Raw genomic sequence first — 22,061 nt, forward strand, 5'->3', positions numbered from 1 at the left:
GATCCCGCTAATGTTAACCCTGTGACTACCCAAGCCCAGTCCCTCCGGGAAGAGACGCTTCCATGTTTGGGGTGGGGGCAGTACTGAGCCAAGTTGGAGCAGATGGCGGAGAACACCCCGTAGCTTACTTGAGCCGAAAGTTGTTGCCCCGGACATCCCCAAGCCGATCCGTTGGGATCAGACTGTGTATGCCGGCTTGGTTCTGGGGGAGCATTGTGGCAAACCTAGCCACTTCTGGACTATAATGTAAGAAAGGTTGTCTGTGACAGACCCTTCGGTCAGGACTGAAAGTGTTAACTTTATTTTCTAACCACAAGTGGCTGGCTCCAGCTACAATCTAATTAATGCTTAGCATTCTATTGTTTGATCACCCCCAGAGAGAAACGCCTAAGTGATAAGGAGAGTCAAGAGTGTCCTGTGGTTGAAGTGTTTAAGTAATATAATCCTATTGTATCATGTCAAGGGCGCTTCTCCCTTTTATCTAATGTACAACATTCTTTCAACCCCCATCTGGGGGGGGGGGGGGTCAAAAACCTGTATAAATCTGTATGCTGCCTTCAAATAAAGTGTTATTCTGTTTAAAACCTGAAAACTGTCTGGGTTGTGAATTGCTGATTCCCTATGCAGGACTTTGTTCCCTGGTGTTAACCCTTGGTATCCGGTTGGTACCGTTACAGGAGGACTATCACATTTTTAGACATAATTATATATTATACCTTAAGACCTAATTAAATGAAAAATGGAAACATTATTGTGGTTTCCTATACACGTTTGTACATGGTTATCACATGCAGAGCTAAGTTTTCTATTACCCCACATCCCCCCACTTTAACCCCTACCTACGTTTCTCCACTCCTGTTATCTCTATGTCCTACTCCCGTCTCCTCTGGAACTCTCTACCCCGCTCCATAAGACTGTCTCCAACCTTGTATAGCTTCAGACGCTCGTTTAAAACCCACCTATTCAGAGAGGCTTACCATCTCTCCTCCATCTCTCTTCCTAACCAAACTTATACATGAACTGCCTGACTCACTGCTGCAACTACAACCGATGTGACAAGCTACCCCAACCTTATGTCTCTGCACCCTAAACCTGTAGACTGTGAGCTCTCCGGAGCAGGGCCCTCTTCCTCCTGTACTAGATTTGTTTAATTTTGTTATGTTTTGTATTTTATCACAAATCCTTGTCATTGCATATCCCTATCATTGAACCCAGCGCTACAGAATTTGGCGGCGCTATAAAAATAAATGATAATAATGATAATAATAATAAGCGCAAAGTGAAACCACAAGCTCACAGGAGCACTTAACAGCCACACATTAAAATAGCGCTCCACTCGTAATCTAGCCCTTATTAATAAATAGAATAGAAAAGAAACTTGCATTTATATGAAAATAGAGGCAATTGTAAGAAACTTTACACTAAAGCAGACAAATCTGATCTGTATTGGCTGCAGTAGTTCATTTTGAAAGTGCACTCCCTGCTTCCTGCTAACTTTGCTCTCCCCAGTACAGTTCCCCTTTCCAGCAACTCTATTACTTTTTATGGGAGACAGCTAGCAACTCGCAGGGACAGCCCCTTTTTTATGGAATTCCCTGAGGGCAGCCCCAGCACATATTGACATTGAAAACCACATCTGACCCAGCAAACTTTTAGAATTGGGCATGGAGTGAAATGATGCAGAATCTTTGGGATTTTTTACATCTTTTATTGTAATGTAGAATTCTATCACTGCATAGTGAGGTAAACATCTCTTAAACTAAACTTTCATTTCTAACAATATCTGAAGGAGAAATGATAAGACTTTGTACATTATCTTGTCTGGGAGGATAACTTTAGACCTCCGGGCCCCCATTGTCTTTTTTTTTCTTAAAGGGACACTTAAAACAGTCTATTTATTTGCACACTTTATGAGGCAGCAGCTCCTACTGAGCATGTGCAAAATACTGCTTTTTTTTTATTTAAATCACTTAAATGCTGCAGTTTTAATATAAAGATAAAGAGCCCATTTGAAAAGGTTTCCCTGCAACATCTTTGAATACAATAACCTCTTATCAGCTGCTTGGGTGCACTGTATCTTTAAAGGGACAATGTACTAAAAATGTATTTATTCCCTTAATGTGTTTCCAATAACTTGTTGTACCAGCGGCAGAGTATAACATGTATAATAAATTGCTTCTTTTAGTTGTTTTTTTGTATATAAAATAGCTAGTTTTGTTCTTTGAAACACCAAGCCATTAAAATGGGTTGCGCTTGGAGGAAAATCATATCTCTTTATTGTATCACTTTCTGTACACACACACACACACTTCTTTATATTATCTCTGTCTTTAAACCAAAGCCAAATACTTAGCGCCTGATATTCAAAACCTTGCTGCTCATGTGAGATATTCTAAGATGACTTGCAGTATGGTGAAGCCCTTAAATAATATTTAGAAGAACAAATTTTATCTTGAGAAATGTTTATGTTGCTATGAAGTGTTCTTTATGTGAAACAAACACTCATACATTACAATGGACTAGATTCCGAGTTTTGCCTTATGAGTGAAAAAGCAGCGTTATGGCTCTTTTTCACTACCGCTGGTATTACGAGTCTTGCAGGTATTTCTGTACTGCACACTTTTTTGGCCGTAACACAACGTAACTGCCGCAGCTTTCAAAAAGTCCTTTTTCAATGGGACTTCCATAGCGCCGGTATTACGGGTTTGCCTGTCCGGCCAAAAAGTTAGCGGTACAGCCCATAACTGCAAGATCCGTACCGTAAACTGAAAGTCAGTAGTTCTGAGTTTTGCGCTACAAATCTGTAGCATAAAACTCATAACTAAAGTGCTAAAAAGTACACTATTAAAGTGCTAAATAAATTACTTATTAACCCCTAAACCGAGGCCCTCCCGCATCGCAAATAATAAAATAAAATTATTAACCCCTAATCTGCGGCTCCCGACATTGCCGCCACTATAATAAACATATTAACCCCTAAACCGCCGTACTCCTGCATCGCAAACACTAGTTAAATATTATTATTATTATTATTATTAACCCGTAATCTGCTGTCCCTAACATTGCTGCAACCTGCATTACTGTTATTAACCCCTAATCTGCTGCCCCCAAAATTGCCGCCACTATACTAAAGTTATTAACCCTAAATCTAACCCTAAGTTTAACCCTAACACCCCTAACTTTAATATAATTAAAATAAATTTAAATAAAAATTATTACAATTGATAACTAAATAATTCCTATTTAAAACTAAATACTTACCTGTGAAATAAACCCTAAGCTAGCTACAATATAACTAATAGTTACATTGTAGCTCTCTTAGGTTTTATTTTTATTTCACAGCTAAGTTTGTATTTATTTTAACTAGGTAGACTAGTTAGTAAATAGTTATTAACTATTTAATAACTACCTAGTTAAAATAAATACAAACTTACCTGTAAAATAAAACCTAACCTGTCATACACTAACACCTAACCTCACACTACAATTAAATAAATTACATTAATTAAAAAAATTAACTAAATTACAAAAAAACAAACACTAAATTACACAAAATAAAAAAGAAATTATCAAATATTTAAACTAATTACACCTAATCTAATAGCCCTATCAAAATAAAAAAGCCACCCCAAAATAAAAAAAACCCTAGCCTAAACTAAACTACCAATAGCCCTTAAAAAGGAATTTTTGGGGCATTGCCCCAAAGAAATCAGCTCTTTTACCTGCAAAAAAAAAAAACAAACAAACAACCCCCCAACAGTAAAACCCACCACCCACACAACCAAACCCTCCAAATAAAATCCTATCCAAAAAACCTAAGTTCCCCATTGCTCTGAAAAGGGCATTTGAATGGGCATTGCCGTTAAAAGGGAATTTAACTCTTTTTCAGCCCAAACCCTAATCTAAAAATAAAACCCACCCAATAAACCCTTAAAAAAACACTAACCCCGGAAGATCCACTTACAGTTATTGAAGACCAGACATCCATCCTCAATGAAGCGGCAGAAGTCTTCATCCAAGCGGCAAGAAGGGGGTTGTTTGTATTTTTCTTACAGGTAAAAGAGCTGATTTCTTTGGGGCAATGCCCCGCAAAAGGCCCTTTTAAGGGCTATTGGCAGTTTAGTTTAGTCTAGGTTTTTTTTTTTATTTTGGGGGGCTTTTTATGTTGATAGGGCTATTAGATTAGGTGTAATTAGTTTAAATATTTGATTATTTCTTTTTTATTTCGTGTAATTTAATGTTTGTTTGTTTTTGTAATTTAGTTAATTGTATTTAATTCATGTAATTTATTTAATTGTAGTGTAAGGTTAGGTGTTAGTGTAAGACAGGTTAGGTTTTATTTTACAGGTAAATTAGTATTTATTTTAACTAGGTAGTTAGTAAATAGTTAATAACTATTTACTAACTAGTCTACCTAGTTAAAATAAATACAAACTTAGCTGTGAAATAAAAATAAAACCTAAGCTAGCTACAATGTAACTATTAGTTATATTGTAGCTAGCTTAGGGTTTATTTTATAGGTAAGTATTTAGTTTTAAATAGGAATAATTTAGTTAATGATAGTAATTTTTATTTAGATTTATTTTAATTATATTCTAGTTAGTGGTGTTAGGGTTAGGGTTACGTTAGGGTTAGGGTTAGACTTAGCGTTAGGGGTTAATAACTTTAGTATAGTGGCGGCGAAGGTTGGGGCAGAAGATTAGGGGTTAATATGTGTAGGTAGGTGGTGGCGATGTTAGGGGCGGCAGATTAGGGGTTTATAACTGTAATGTAGGTGGCGGCGACATTGGGGACGGCATATTAGGGGTTAATAAGTGTATGTAGGTGGCGGCGACATTGGAGGCAGCAGATTAAGGGTTAATAAGTATAATGTAGATGGCGGCGATGTTGGGGGTGGCAGATTAAGGGTTAATAAGTATAATTTAGGTGTCGGCGATGTCGGAGGCGGCAGATTAGGGGTGTTTAGACTCAGGGGTTTATGTTAGGGTGTTAGGTGTAAACATAACTTTTGTTTCCCCATAGGAATCAATGGCTGCGTTACGGAGCTTTACGCTGCTTTATTGCAAGTGTTAGGCTTTTTTGGAATACGACAGACTGTTCCTTTAACTCATTACTATCTAAATCTTGACTAATACTATCCTAACACTAAATGTATATACAGTATAGGGAGTATTTATAAACAATGTAATACAATCTAGCAGGTAAAATTGATTATTTGGAGCAAATTAAAGGGGAGAAAATTTAGGGTATACTTCCCTTTCAGGCGATTATCAAGGGATGTGTCCCTGGATAGCAAATCAATATTTTAAAATGTTTATTTTGTATGTTTATTGCAGCTCCTAGGTTTTTTTCTAAACTTATGAGATAAGTACCTATTTAATGTCAGCAATGACATTTTAGTTGCAGCAAATGTTGCGGATTTGCCAGTATAATCCACTTGCATTCTTCTACAAATGTATTGTAATGTTTGGACAACAGGTGTTTTTTTTTACAAGCCTTTTATTTGAGCTGTCGTGTTACATTGATTCCTCTGCAGCATTTCCAAGACCACTCATCATGCAGAGACTGAAATCAAAAATAATTTTGCTGTCAGCTAACATTGCTGTTGGTTAACCACAGAGGCATTTGTACTATGATTCCAGGAAATATATTTAATAATAAAAACCTTGTGGATAATCTTTATGTGTAAAGTTAACCCAACATAAATATTTGTTAGGATTTACAATAATAACCAGAAAGTATTACCATTTTCAAAAATAGTCAAAAAGCATTGAATCCAAATTTCTTTTCTTTGGCAGAATTTAAGGAAGCTTTTTCTCTCTTTGATCGGACCCCTAAAAGTGAAATGAAAATCACCTATGGACAATGTGGAGATGTCATGAGAGCTTTGGGACAAAATCCAACTAATGCTGAAGTTTTAAAAGTCCTTGGCCGCCCCAAGCCTGAAGGTCGGTACGCTTGTAATATTGTTTTGTCACAAATGTAATGTTGTAAACAAATACAATCAAAGAAATGTTATATTAATAGCAATATAAGAATAAAAGAGAGCAGAGAAAATGTATTTTTACACTTATAGTTATGTTACCTGGATATTCATATTTATAATAATACTTACTTTGTTCTATACTGCACTGTCATGAGTCACAATGCAATACACTACATATATATATCTGTTTGAATCTAAAAATATATAATTTTTGAATATACTCAGTTAACATTTTTAAAATTTAAATTATGTCATGGTTGCCCCCTCCCCAACTATAGATAACCATGTTTTAGATGCTCCCCGTCAAGGGATATGAAACATAAAAAAGTATTTTTATAGTTCAGACATTGGGGCCTATCTATCAAGCTCTGAAAGGAGCTTGATGCCCCGTGTTTTTGGCGAGCCTGCAGGCTCGCCAGAAACAGCAGTTATGAAGCAGCGGTCACAAAGGCCGCTGCTCCATAACCTGTCCGCCTACTCTATGCAGATGGACAGACATCGCCGGAAATCAACCCGATCAAGTACGATCAGGTTGATTGACACCCTCCTGCAGGCGGCCCATTGGCCGCGAGTCTACAGGGGCAGCGTTGCACCAGCAGCTCTTGTGAGCTTCTGGTGCAATGCTAAATATGAAGAGCGTATTGCTCTCCGTATTCAGGGAGGTCTGGCGGACCTGATCCGCAGTGTTGGATCAGGTCCGACAGACCTTGTTAAATAGAGGCCAAAGCATACAATTTAAAAAATATTTCCAATTTACTTCTGTTATCAAATTTGCTTTTGTTCCATGGTACTCTTTGTTAAAGAGATCTAGGTAGGTGTTTGTAGCACTACATCACAGAAAATAGTGCTGCCATCTCGTGCTCTTGCAAATGGATAACATTCTTGCAAAACTGAGTGCATGCTCCTAAGCTTACCTCCCTGCTTATAAACAATTTTGAAACAGTGACTTTTTATATAAGATCTGACCATTTCAGTCCATCCATAAAATTAGCAATTACACCTACATTAGAGGCATTAAAAGAACAGAAAGCTTTAAATGCACATGATTTAGATCAATCATTCCATTTTAAGATATTTTCCAAGTTACTTTTATGATCTAATTGACTTTGTTCTCTTGAAATTTTTTGTTAAAGAGTATACCTAGATAGGGTCAGAAGCAACAATGCAGAACTGGTACCTAGATGGTGATTGGTGGCTACAAACCTCTTGTCATTGGCAGCCGGTCCCACAGCCAATGAGCTGGTTTCGAGAAACATATGTGCATTACCAACAATAACGTTAGCTCTAAGTAATGCCTTGCTGCTCTGGAGATGAATTGAATCCCTTTTCAGGGGTTAAACACATAGTTTTATGAATTGAGTAATGCAGTAATAGAATTTTAAAACACATTATTAGAACTTTATATACCTTATCCTATAGAATAAAAGGCCAGGTATGTTTGTCTGAAGCTATCATGCGGAGTAGAGACTGCAGAGCGAGACAAACAAACCCGGCCTGGCTGTAAGGAAGCGTGAGGATCAGAGAGCAGAGAGGGTGGATGGGAGGGGGCGTGGCGGGGGCATGTCTGAGCGGGAGCCGGTATGGCCGGGTGTGGTCGGGCAGGTTGGCCATGATGGGGGTGTGGCTGGGTGGGTGGGACCACTGCACTATAAAAAATGGCCCATGTACACAGGCTTTAGGACTAGTCATTCTCTTTCCATTATACTTTCTTTTCTTGATGTTTCTAATAGGAAACTGGAAATGTTTTTAATGTCCTATTGCAATGTCTTTTTGTTACACAGAATTAAATACAAAGTTGATGGATTTTGATACTTTCTTGCCAATGCTCCAACATGTATCTAAGTCCAAGGAAAAGGGCACCTATGAAGACTTTGTTGAAGGTCTCCGTGTCTTTGATAAAGAAGGAAATGGAACTGTTATGGGGGCTGAACTTCGTCATGTCTTGGCTACGCTAGGTAAAACACAATAGCACATTGTACTGCAAGACAAAGATTTAGTTTGATTGGATTTATTGTGCAGTGAATTGAAGCTCCGTATTACGTCCTTGATGTGTCTTCTCCTTCATATTGTCATATTTCTTAGCACAATCTTTATATGTTTTAAGTCTCATATATATAAAATTTATATTTTCCTATTTATAAAGAATGTATGTATAATGTGTAGGTGAAAGGATGACAGAAGACGAAGTTGACAAGTTAATGTCTGGACAGGAAGATACAAATGGCTGTATCAATTATGAAGGTAAGGCTTGATTTAATAAGATTGTATTGTCTTTACAAGACACTTATGTTGTCTTGTTACAGAATAACATAAAAGCCCAATCTAATTTTTTTAAAAAACAAATTGGAAGCTTACTGCAATTTATTTTTCAATATTCAAACTCCACCCATCCCTTGCGTAGAAGGAGCAAATCTAGGATTGGGTCTTCAGACAACAAGGCGAGCCACAGTAATTGTGTTAATATTAACGTCATTGTTTTGCTTATGTCTTATCTGTTAATGCCAAATATGGAAAGATGTAACCTTGACAATTCTGCAGTGTGCCGTTTTAATGCTAGATCATAAGTAGAGTGCTATTTATCCCTCCCACTTTTGTGCTAACTGCGTTCAACTTCTGCTTTTTGCGTGCATCAGTTACTGCACGTAAAATATGTTGAAAGTTAAAAAAAAGCTGAACCAAAAATGGGCAGGCTTCTAAGCTTAGATTTCTGCTTTTTCAAATAAAGATAGCAAGAGAACGAAGACAATATTGACAAAAGGAGTAAATTAGAAAGTTGCTTAAAATTGCATGCTCTATCTGAATCATGAAAGAAAAAATGTGAGTTTAGTATCCCTTTAATGTATTATTCCATAGATTTTATGTATTCTTTTAAAAAAAACTTACACTCAAAAAGTCAGCAAACCCAATAGCATTTTCTCAAGTGCGCTAACCTGACATGAAATAAAGGGATAGCAAAGTCAAAATTAAACTTGCTTGATTTAGATAGAATATGTTATTTTAAGACACTTTGAAATTCACTTCTATTTTTAAATGTGCTGTGTTCTTTTGGTATCGCTTGTTGGAAAAGAATACACACATATCCTACACTAATGGGAGCTAGCTGATGATTGGTGCCTGCAAAAATTTTCTGTTGTGATTGGCTAACTAGATGTGTTTAGCTGCTAGTAGTGCAATGCTGTTTCTTCAGCAAAGGATAACAAGAGAATGAAGAAAATTTGATAATAGAAGTAAATTGGAAAGTTGTTTAAAATTGTATGTTCTATCCAAATCATGAAATACAATTTTGGGGTTTCCTGTCTCTTTAATATTTCACATTCCAATGTTCTTCACATAGCAGAAAATGCTCTATTCATTCTTAAACACATATTTCTTTATATTTCTTATGGCTTTTTGGTAAAATATATATTTATTTATATATATATATATATATATATATATATATATATATATATAGGAATATGTATTTGAAAATACTTAGAACATATTCTCCTATGTGAAGAACACGTAAAATATGAAAATAAATAAATAAGAATGTGAAATATTCACAGTAAGGCCCCTATTTAACAAAGATCTGTCGGACCTGATCCGATAGTGTGGATCAGGTCCGACAGACCTCGCTGAATGCGGAGAGCAATACGCTCTCCGTATTCAGCATTGCACTAGCAGCTCTTGTGAACTGCTGGTGCAATGCCATCCCCTGCAGATTCGCAGCCAATAGGCCGCCAGCAGGGGGTGTCAATAAACCTGATCGTACTCGATTGGGTTGAATTGCGGCGATGTCTGTCTGCTTGCTCAGAGCAGACGGACAGGTTATGGAGCAGCGGTCTTTATAAATGGGCCCCTAAATATACAGTTAAACACGTTCACCTAGATTACGAGTTTTGCGCTAAACAGGGTGCAAAAATAACACCAAAAATTGTGCGGTATCGCACTTTCCATAGTGCTGCCATTACGAGTTACTGAAAAACCTCCTTGTGCTGTGCGTTATGGTACGTTAAGCTTCATACCGCACAAAAGCCAAGGGCTGAGTTTCCGTGCTCATGCACGCTTTCCCCCATAGACATCAATGGGGAGAGAGTGTTAGAAAAAAACTAACACCTGCAATCGCGGTTTGGAGATTGCCATAATGCAACCCCATTTGATGTCTATGGGGGAAAGAAAGTTACATTTAAATCTAACACCCTAACATAAACCCCTAGTCTAAATACCCCTAATCCGCCACCCCAACATCGCTGACACTAATAAAAGTTATTAACCCCTATTCCGCCACTAAACTACATTGCCAACACTAATAAAAGTTATTAACCCCTAAACCGCCGCCCCCCCAGATTGCCAACACTATAATAAAGTATTAACCCCTAAACTTCCAGCCCCCACATTGTAACTACTAAACTAAACCTATTAACCCCTAAACCGCGGGCCCCTACCTCATCCCAAATCACTAAATTAAACTATTAACCCCTAAACCTAACAACCCCCTAACTTTAAATTAAAATTACAATATAACTATCTTTAAAAAAAAAAAAAAACTTACCTGTGAAATAGAAAAAACTAAGTTTAAACTACAAATTAACCTAACATAACTATTCTAATAAAATAAAAAAAACTACCAATTAAAAACCTAAACTAAAAATTAAAAAATCTAACATTACCAAAAATAATAAACACTAAATTACGAAAAATAAAAAACTCTAAGATTAAAGAAAATAATAAACACAATTATCAAAAATAAAAACAATTAACCTAATCTAATAGCCCTATAAAAATAAAAATCCCTCCAAAAAACACCACCTAACCTACAATAAACTACCAATAGCCCTTAAAAGGGCCTTTTGTAGGGCATTGCCCAAAGCTAAACAGCTCTTTTACCTTAAAAAAGTCCCCCCCTAAAAGTAAATCCCCCCACCCAACCAACCCTCCAAAATAAAAAAAAAACTAACTCTAATAAATCCTAAAATACACATTGCCAATCCCTAAAGGGGGATATGTATGGGCATTACCCTTAAAAGTGCCCATCCCTAATCTAAAAAAAACCCCACCCCCTCAAAAAAAAAACTAACCCTAACCCCATAAAATCTACTCACAGTTCCTGAAGTCCGGACATCCATCTTCATCCAGGCGGCGAGAAGTCTTCATCCAGGCTGTGTCACCTTCATCCATCTTGGGGACGTCTTCTATCTATTTAATTTTTTAGGTTGTTTGTTTTTTAGATTAGGGTTTGTTGAGCAGTGTAAAAGAGCTGAATGCCCTTTTAAGGGGAATGCCCATACAAATGCCCCTTTAGGGTCAATGGGTAGTTTAGGATGTTTTTAGACTTAGGTTTTTACTTCAGGGGGTTGGATGGGTGGTGGGTTTTACTGTTGGAGGGACTTTGTATTTTTTTCTAGGTAAAAGAGCTGTTTAACTTAGGACAATGCCCTACAAAAGGCCCTTTTAAGGTCTATTGGTAGTTGATTGTAGGTTAGGAGGTGATTATATATTGGTGGGGCTTTTTTATTTTTACCGGGCTATTAGAATAGGTGTAATTGTTTTTATTTTTGATAATTTCGTTTACTATTTTTTGTAATTTAGTGTTTATTATTTTTTGTATCTTTAGATTTTTTAAATTTTTTTTGTAGTATTAGGTTTTTTTAAATTTGTAATTTAGATTTTTTTAATTGGTAGTTTTTTTTAATTTTATTTGAATAATTATGTTAGGTTAATTTATAGTTTAAACTTAGTTTATGCGTTACTAGCCATTCCATGCGCAATGACCAATTTTTCAGCAGTATAGCTGTACCGCAAAACTCCTAATCTAGCCGTTTGTTAATTATGAATATTGCATAAAAATTATTTTAAATATTTTCAGCTACTTAACTGCTTGTTCACACTACCAAAATACCACTTCTAAAGGGATAAATACTAGAATCACATAGAACATATATTTTATACATTAAAAAAAAAAAGTTTATTAAAATGTAACCGCTAGATTTAGAGTTCTGCGTTAGCCGTCAAAACCAGCGTTAGGGGCTCCTAACACTGGTTTTGGCCCCCCTGGTATTTTGAGTCAGTCAGGAAAGGGTCTAACGCTCACTTTGCAGCTTCGACTTTTCTATACCGCAGATCCCCTTACGTCAATTGCGTATCCTATCTTTTCAATGGGATATTTCTAACGCTGGTATTTAGAGTCTTGGCTGAAGGGAGCGTTAGAAATCTAACGACAAAACTCGAGCTGCAGCAAAAAGCCAGGAGTTAAGAGTTTTCTGGGCTAACGCCGGTTCATAAAGCTCTTAACTACTGTGCTCTAAAGTACACTAACACCCATAAACTACCTATGTACCCCTAAACCGAGGCCCCCCACATCGCCACCACTCTATTAATTTTTTTAACCCCTAATCTGCCGACCGCACACCGCCGCAACCTACGTTATCCCTATGTACCCCTAATCTGCTGCCCCTAACACCGCCGACCCCTATATTATATTTATGAACCCCTAATCTGCCGCCCCCAACGTCACCGCCACCTACCTACAGTTATTAAGCCCTAATCTGCCGACTGGACCTCACCGCTACTATAATAAAGTTATTAACCCCTAATCCGTCTCACTCCCGCCTCAATAACCCTATAATAAATAGTATTAGCCCCTAATCTGCCCTCCCTAACATCACCAACACCTAACTTCAAGTATTAACCCCTAATCTGCCGACCGGACCTCACCGCTACTCTATTAAATGTATTAACCCCTAAAGCTAAGTCTAACACTAACACTGACATCCCCCTAAGTTAAATATAATTTAAATCTAACGAAATAAATTAACTCTTATTAAATAAATTATTCCTATTTAAAGCTAAATACTTACCTGTAAAATAAACCCTATAATCGCTACAATATAACTTATAATTATATTGTAGCTATTTTAGGATTTATATTTATTTTACAGGCAACTTTGTATTTATTATTAGGTACAATAGCTATTAAATAGTTAATAACTATTTAATAGCTACCTAGTTAAAATAATTACAAAATTACCTGTAAAATAAATCCTAGCCTAAGTTACAATTAAAGCTAACACTACACTATCAATAAAATAATTAAATAAAATACCTACAATTATCTACAATTAAACCTAACACTACACTATCAATAAATTAATTACATACAAATACCTACAAATAAATACAATTAAATAAACTAACTAAAGTACAAAACTAAGTTACAAAAAATGATTTTTTTTTTACAAACATTAGAAAAATATTACAACAATTTTAAGCTAATTACACCTACTCTAAGCCCCCTAATAAAATAACAAAGCCCCCCAAAATAAAAAAATGCCCTACCCTATTCTAAAATACAAATAGAAAAGCTCATTTACCTTACCAGCCCTTAAAAGGGCCTTTTGCGGGGCATGCCCCAAAGAATTCTGCTCTTTTGCCTGTAAAATAAACATACAATACCCCCCCCAACATTACAACCCACCACCCACATACCACTAATCTAACCCAAACCCCCCTTAAATAAACCTAACACTAAGCCCCTGAAGATCTCCCTACCTTATCTTCACCATGCCGGGTATCACCGATCCGTCCAGAGGAGGCTCCGAAGTCTTCATCCAAGCCCAAGTGGGGGCTGAAGAGGTCCATCATCGGGCTGAAGAGATCCATCATCCAGCAGAAGAGGTCCATCATCGGGCTGAAGTCTTCTTTCAAGCGGCATCTTCAATCTTCTTTCTTCCGGATCCATCTTCATCCCGCCGACGCGGAACATTCATCCTGGCCGACGACTTCCCGACGAATGACGGTTCCTTTAAATGACGTCATCCAAGATGGCGTCCCTCGAATTCCGATTGGCTGATAGGATTCAAGTTCAATCCGATTGGCTGATCCTATCAGCCAATCGGAATTCGAGGGACGCCATCTTGGATGACGTCATTTAATGGAACCGTCATTCGTCGGGAAGTCGACGGCCAGGATGGATGTTCCATGTCGGCGGGATGAAGATGGATCCGGAAGAAAGAAGATTGAAGATGCCGCTTGAAAGAAGACTTCAGCCCGATGATGGACCTCTTCTGCCGGATGATGGATCTCTTCAGCCCGATGATGGACCTCTTCAGCCCCCACTTGGGCTTGGATGAAGACTTCGGAGCCTCCTCTGGACGGATCGGTGATACTCGGCATGGTGAAGATAAGGTAGGGCGATCTTCTATCAGCCAATCGGAATTCGAGGGACACCATCTTGGATGACGTCATTTAAAGGAACCGTCATTCGTCGGGAAGTTGTCGACCAGGATGGATGTTCCGTGTCGGCGGGATGAAGATGGATCCGGAAGAAAGAAGATTGAAGATGCCGCTTGATAAAAGACTTCAGCCGGATGATGGATCTCTTCAGCCCGATGATGGACCTCTTCAGCCCGATGATGGACCTCTTCAGCCGGATGATGGATCTCTTCAGCCAGATGATGGATCTCTTCAGCCCGATGATTGACCTCTTCAGCCCGATGATGGACCTCTTCAGCCCGATGATGGACCTCTTCAGCCAGATGATGGATCTCTTCAGCCCCCGCTTGGGCTTGGATGAAGACTTCAGAGCCTCCTCTGGACGGATCGGTGATACCCGGCGTGGTGAAGATAAGGTAGGGAGATCTTCAGGGGCTTAGTGTTTATTTAAGGGGGGTTTGGGTTAGATTAGGGGTATGTGGGTGGTGGGTTGTAATGTTGGGGGGGTATTGTATGTTTTTTTTACAGGCAAAAGAGCAGAATTCTTTGGGGCATGCCCCGCAAAAGGCCCTTTTAAGGGCTGGTAAGGTAAAAGAGCTTTTCTATTTGTATTTTAGAATAGGGTAGGGCATTTTTTATTTTGGGGGGCTTTGTTATTTTATTAGGGGGCTTAGAGTAGGTGTAATTAGCTTAAAATTGTTGTAATATTTTTATTATGTTTGTAAATATTTTTTTTATTTTTTGTAACTTAGTTCTTTTTTTATTTTTTGTACTTTAGTTAGTTTATTTAATTGTATTTAATTGTAGGTATTTGTAGGTAATTAATTTATTGATAGTGTAGTGTTAGGTTTAATTGTAGATAATTGTAGGTATTTTATTTAATTAATGTATTGATAGTGTAGTGTTAGGTTTAATTGTAACTTAGGTTAGGATTTATTTTACAGGTAATTTGGTCATTATTTTAACTAGGTAGCTATTAAATAGTTATTAACTATTTAATAGCTATTGTAACTGGTTAAAATAAACACAAAGTTGCCTGTGAAATAAATATAATTTCTAAAATAGCTACAATATAATTATAATTTATATTGTAGCTATATTAGGGTTTATTTTACAGGTAAGTATTTAGCTTTAAATAGGAATAATTTATTTAATAAGAGTTAATTTATTTCGTTAGATAAAAATTATATTTAACGGGGGGTGTTAGTGTTAGGGTTAGACTTAGCTTTAGGGGTTAATAAATTTAATAGAGTAGCGGTGAGGTCCAGTCGGCAGATTAGGGGTTAATACTTGAAGTTAGGTGTCAGCGATGTTAGGGAGGGCAGATTAGGGGTTAATACTATTTATTATAGGGTTATTGAGACGGGAGTGAGGCGGATTAGGGGTTAATAACTTTATTATAGTAGCGGTGAGGTCCGGTCGGCAGATTAGGGGTTAATAAGTGTAGGTAGGTGGCGGCGACTTTGGGGGCGGCATATTAGGGGTTAATAAATATAATATAGGGGTCGGCGGTGTTAGGGGCAGCAGATTAGGGGTACATAGGGATAACGTAGGTGGCGGCGGTGTACGGAGCGGCAGATTAGGGGTTTAAAAAAATATGCAGGGGTCAGCAATAGCGGGGGCGGCAGATTAAGGGTTAATAAGTGTAAGGCTAGGGGTGTGTAGACTCGGGGTACATGTTAGGGTGTTAGGTGCAGACATAGGAAGTGTTTCCCCATAGGAAACAATGGGGCTGCGTTAGGAGCTGAACGCTGCTTTTTTGCAGGTGTTAGGTTTTTTTTCAGCTCAAACGGCCCCATTGTTTCCTATGGGGGAATCATGCACGAGCACGTTTTTGAAGCTGGCCGCGTCCGTAAGCACCGCTGGTATTTAGAGTTGCAGTGGCGGTAAATATGCTCTACGCTCCCTTTTTGGAGCCTAACGCAGCCCTTCTGTGAACTCTAAATACCAGCGGTATTTAAAAGGTGCGGGGGAAAAAAGCATGCGTAGCTAACGCACCCCTTTGGCCGCAGAACTCTAAATCTAGCGGTAAGTTTCCACATTTTCTTTTTAATAGAATTATGCAAAATGTTGCAATGAAAATGATAGGAAAAGCAATATGTACCAAGAAAGTTATTCTTAGCATTTGTTTAACAAAATAGTCTGTGAGTTTAAAATGTTAGTGACATTATCTTTGTGTGTGTGTGTGTGTGTGTATGCATATGTGTGTCTGTGTGTGTGTGTATTTGTGTGTATGTGTGTGTGTGTTTGTGTCTATATGTGTGTGTGTATGTGTGTGTGTATTATTATAATCATTTATTTGTATAGTGCCACCAAATTCAGTAGCAATGCATGAGTATGTGTGTATTTGTGTATGTATATGTGTGTGTTTGTGTCTATATATGTATTTATATACACTTCTCCCTTTTATAAATCTCCATTTTTTAAAAATGTAACATTTTATACATGCGGTCGGAACTGATTTATGATATTTTTTATAAGTGTAATACATTTTGAAAACTGCATGAAAAATTCTGGATGAAACTTGACAGGCAACAATTCTCTGATGAAGTTTGTTCTCCAAAATCCTTGGTTTCTACATAAATTATACTCAATTTATTTGAACAAAAAACATTTTTGTGACTGCTACAGAAATGAGAGGTTGCTTTTCATAATTGATGGTTTTTATATAACAACATAATTATATATTTACCTTACTGTTTGGTGAATACACGTGGCAGAGAAAAATCTCTTTTTTTATATGGAACATATAGTCTGCGTCCTTTTTGCATGTGTGACTATTAATATAAGTAGGAAAAGTATCAAAAGATTTTGTACATTATAAATAAATAATGTTAGGAGTACCATAGTTCTATTTTAGAAAATGTATTTCTTAAAGGACATTCTATTGTAATTATAAATTGCTTAGTCTATTTAATTTTTTATTATTTTTCATTTAAATAGTCTGTTTATCGCATGCATGATAATACTTAAAGGGACATGAAACCCAAAAATGTTCTTTTATGATTTAGGCAGAGAATACAATTTTAAACAACTTTTTGATTAACTTCTATTACCTAATTTGGGTGAGCCAATGACAATCAGTAGATATATGCAGCGACCAATCAGCAGCTAGAACCTAGATTCTTTGCTGCTCCTGAGCTTACCTATATAAACCTTTCAGCAAAGGATAACAAGAGAAGAAAGCAAATTAAATAATATAAGTAAATTGGAAAGTTGTTTAAAATTGTATTCTTTTTTAACATGGCCCCACAATACCCGCTAGATAGAATGAGGTTAGGCTCTAAGCAACTGAAAAGCAAAAGGGACAATTTGGAATCTAAGATTATCAAAAAAATTACACAGAATCTGGCAGTAAAAGACATCTGGAGACTGCAAAATACTGATGCAAGAAATTTTACATGTATGTCTAGGGCCCACAAATCATTCTCCAGGATTGACCTATTCCTTACGGACGACAAGCTCCTAAATTCAAAGGTGAAGTCAGATATATTACCCATCTCTCTTTCGGATCATGCTCCTATTATTCTCCAAGTCCAGGAATCGGACAGAAGATTTAACCAAGCTCGTTTTTTTTTCCCTATTTTTCTAGCAAAGGACGTAAAGTTCAAAAACTGACTCAATTTAAAATTTAAAGAATACGCGGAGCATAATGCAGAATATTGTAAGCATCCCATGATATTTTGGGAGGCTGCAAAAGCTGTTCTAAGGGGCGAAATAATATCCTATGTATCTAAGATACAGAAAAAAAATTAAAACTAGAGAGAAAGAAGTGACCAATGCATTGACCAATGCTTATAACCATTACCTCTCAGTAAAAACAAAGGTAAATTGGTTAAAATATATAAAGGTTAAAAATGAAAGAGACACCTATCTAACATATCAGGCCACACAAAGAGAACTAAAATCACAAGCAAAATTTTATAGATTTAGAAACAAATCAGGAAAGCTTTTGGCAAAACTAGTTAAAGGAGCCAAAGGGTCAGTGGTGATTGAATCACTTCAACAGGAGGGGAAAACAATAACAAGTTCAGAAAATATTGCAGACCTGTTTTCAGCTTATTATCAAGAGATATACTCTCTGAAAGTCTCAGATAAAACCCAATCGGCTCAATTTTGGAGACAATTGACAATTCCAACTCTTAGGGCAGACGAGATAGAGACTATAAACGCCCCTATCGGTGAGCTTGAAATTGAGCGAGTTATAAATAAACTTGCACTTGAGAAAGCTCTCGGTCCTGACTCGTTGCCTAACGAATTTTACAAAATCCTCGCGCCAGCAATAGTTCCAAGTCTGTGTAGGTTATTTAATGCAATATATATAGATGGGCTCCCAATCCCCCCCTCTTTCTCGGCATCAAACACAATACTAATCCCCAAACAAGGGAAAGACCTTAGCATAAAAGAATCTTATAGACCCATAGCTCTCCTGAATATAGATTATAAGATCTTAACTTCCATCCTAGCATATAGATTACAACAGATTCTACCGACTATTATACACAGGGATCAAGCAGGATTTCTGCATGGACGGAACTCATCAGCAAATATTAGAGAGATCTTGCTGATTGTAGATTATTTTTCTCAGGAAAGTGTGGGGGGCGGGGAGGGGCAGGACATCTCTGACTATGCGGTTATTTCAATTGATGCAGAAAAAGCATTTGATTCGGTACATCACGATCACATAACCGAGACTCTAACCAAATTTGGTTGAAGGTAATTTTTGTCATTGTGTAACAAATTTATATAATAAACCTCACACTAAACTCTTGGTCAATGGTACCCTTTCCCCAGAGATTACTCTGGAGAGGGGAACACGACAGGGATGTCCTCTATCTCCCCTGCTCTTTGATTTATCAATAGAACCCCTAGAAATCATGGTTAGACATCAGTTAGAAGGTATTAAGGTTACGAAAAAGGAGCTCAAAATTGCATTATATGCAGACGATATTCTGCTCTATTTATCAAACATTAAAGATAATTTGCCAAAGTTATTATCAATCATTAAACAATTTGGATCCTTTTCAGGCTAGAGAGTTAATACTTCAAAATCGGAAATTCTTTGGTTAAAGAGAAATAAAAACTCACCTCTTGATACTCCTTTCAAGATAGTGTCGGATGCATTTAAATATCTGGGGATCCTAATACCATCTAATATAGAGAAGTTGTATGAGTTAAATATTCCCCCAATTCTGGCAGAGATTAAACAGAGTCTATCAAACTGGCAAAGTCTTCCAATATCTATATCAGGTAGGATAGCGGTGTTTAAAATGGTCTTACTTCTGAAGTTGTTATATATCTTGCAGAATCTTCCCATTCTACTTAAAGCGAAAGACATTAGGTTGCTGAATATTCTTTTGAGAAGATTGATTTGGCAGAATAAAAAACCTAGAATTGCTCTTTCTAAGTTACAATTACCTCGGAATCAGGGGGGATTTGCACTTCCTGATGTGCGGATGTACAATTATGCTTTCTTAGCATGTATAGTGGCAGACTGGTTTTTTTATTAAAGACTACGTCACAAACAATGAATTAGAGAACAATATCTTCTACCCATTCTTACCGGCAGCTCTAACACACTGTAAACCGAAACTAATACCCCAGGGGATGAAGGCATTCAAAACTATCTATATCCCTATTCAGAGCTGGTGGAAAATGGGTAAGGTGCTATCTCTGGACTGTAATGTATCAAAGTTTGCTCTATTCCTAGGTAACCCTAAATTCCCGGCGGGAATAGAATCAGCAGTATTTCAAAGATGGCATAACGTAGGATTGGTAAGGGTCATTCAGTTCATTGATAGAGAGAATTATGTGGTAAAAGCTTATGAATCACTTAGGCACAAATTTGATCTTCCAAACAAGGAATTCTTCGCTAACCTCCAAGCCAGACATTTTGTAGTGGAACTCTTGAAGGATACAAACTCCCCTTGGTCTTGGGGAGGATTGGAGGGGTGGTTAACATTGGTAGGAAATGGACTGATGTCTATCTCCCCATGTTACCACCTTCTTGTCTCCCTCGGGGGCACTTCAAATCTTGAGAAACTCTCGGCAGACTAGAATAACTTAATATCAGAGAGCAATATTGACGCTCAATTGGTACAAGGTTCTATTACAAGAATAGCTCAGACTACACTTTCTGCCACCTGGAGGGAAACACAGGTTAAACTTCTGTATAGGATATACTTCACTCCAGAGAAAGGTCTTAAATGTGGGAACACAGAATTTATTAAATGCCCAAAATGTTCAAAATATGGTGCTGACTTGGTAGACATGATATGGAGCTGTCTTAGAATAGGTCAATTCTGGAGGAAAGTGGAATATTGGCTAAAAAACACCGTCAAGATCTGCCCTCTGGATCTATCCTTGAGTTATATGGTATTTCTAAAGAAAGATAGGGAGAAGCTAAATTCCCAACATAAATTAATCAATATGGTAATTATAGCAGCTAGATACTTAATTTTTAAAAATGGAAAACGTCAGCAACCCCTTCGGTTAATGAGGTTAAAAACTGCCTTAAAAAACAGTGCATATTAGAACAGATAGATACCAGCATGAATGATGAAGAGGACATTAAAATGTTTTTTACGAAGTGGTCTTTATTTATTAAAATCTTCACATTAACCGAAATTGATTATATGATCTAGTATTACGAGAGGTATGGTAGACTCCCTCGCCACTTTGTTGGGTTTTTTTTTTTTGCTCATGATTCGAGGGTATTAGAGGGGATAAAAAGAAGTCAGCAGTATAAAATTGACAACTGTGTGCAGGAGTACAGTATGCTTAAGTTGGATGGGCTAAGGGGCTGATCACATTATTATTGATTTTTATGTATGTATTTCTGTAGTATCACCCTGTTAACAATTGTTAATTTTCCTATGTATAACTTAAAGGGACAGTCTACCATAGAATTGTTATTGTTTTAAAAGATAGATAATCCCTTTATTACCCATTCCCCAGTTTTGCATAACCAACACAGTTATATTAATATACTTTTTACCTCTGTGATTACCTTGTATCTAGGAAACTTCTTCCAGCCCCCTGATCACATGACTGTGACTGTTTATAATCTATTGTCTTAAATTTAGCATTGTATTGTGCTAACTCTTAAATAATCCCCTGTGCCTGAACACAGTGTTATCTATATGGCCCACGTGTACTTTCTGTCTCTTTGTGTTGAAAAGAGATTTTAAAAGCCTGTGATAAGAGGCAGCCCTCAAAGGCTTAGAAATTAACATATGCATCTGCCTAGGTTTAGTTTAAACTAAGAATACCAAGAGAAAAAAGCAAATTTGATGATAAAAGTAAATTGGAAAGTTGATTAAAATTAAAAGTCCTATCTGAATAATGAAAGTTTAATTTATACTAGACTGTCCCTTTAAGTTGTTTATTGAAGATAAGCAAAGCTGCAAAAAAGCTAAGTCGATGTTCATTTCTTTTATCTTCTTTTCTTTTTGTTGCCTTGCACGGGCGTAATCAAATTGTTGGAAATTTATATGCTGAATAATAAAAAATTAAAATTGAAAAAAAATTGTATTCTCTATCTGAATCATGAAAGAAAAATGATGGGTTTTTTAGTAAAGTAGGAATCAAGAGTTTGGATTTGCAGTTTGGAGGATCTGGATTTGGACACTTTAGTCAGGGTGGGTAAGCCTAGAGAAAGGTCAGGTGGGCTATCTGCTGAATTTTGTTGTTTCTATTATTGGAGGACTTTGCAGCATCCTGGATACAGCGTGCACTTACACAGGAAGGTGCTGTACTCTTATTGTGTTTTTATGGGCTATCTGAGGGATCAAGTGGTCTGCTGCTAAGCTAATCACAGAAGTAAAAAGTATATTAATATAACAATGTTGGTTATGCAAAACTGGGGAATGAGTAATAAAGG

The 22,061-nt window shown here is 37.0% G+C and overlaps 1 protein-coding gene across 1 annotated transcript in view; it reads left to right on the forward strand.

The window, feature by feature from the left end:
* The window catches only part of MYL3 (myosin light chain 3), a 108,895-nt gene that overhangs the window by 78,054 nt on the left and 8,780 nt on the right, over window positions 1–22,061 (forward strand). Inside the window, exons 3-5 of the mRNA XM_053713726.1 lie at window positions 5,799–5,948; window positions 7,768–7,941; window positions 8,150–8,227. Coding sequence (XP_053569701.1) covers window positions 5,799–5,948; window positions 7,768–7,941; window positions 8,150–8,227 — 402 coding nt within the window. The remainder of the gene's footprint in view (window positions 1–5,798; window positions 5,949–7,767; window positions 7,942–8,149; window positions 8,228–22,061) is intronic.

The sequence above is a fragment of the Bombina bombina genome, chromosome 5 (genome assembly GCF_027579735.1).
Source record: "Bombina bombina isolate aBomBom1 chromosome 5, aBomBom1.pri, whole genome shotgun sequence".
NCBI lineage: Eukaryota > Metazoa > Chordata > Amphibia > Anura > Bombinatoridae > Bombina > Bombina bombina.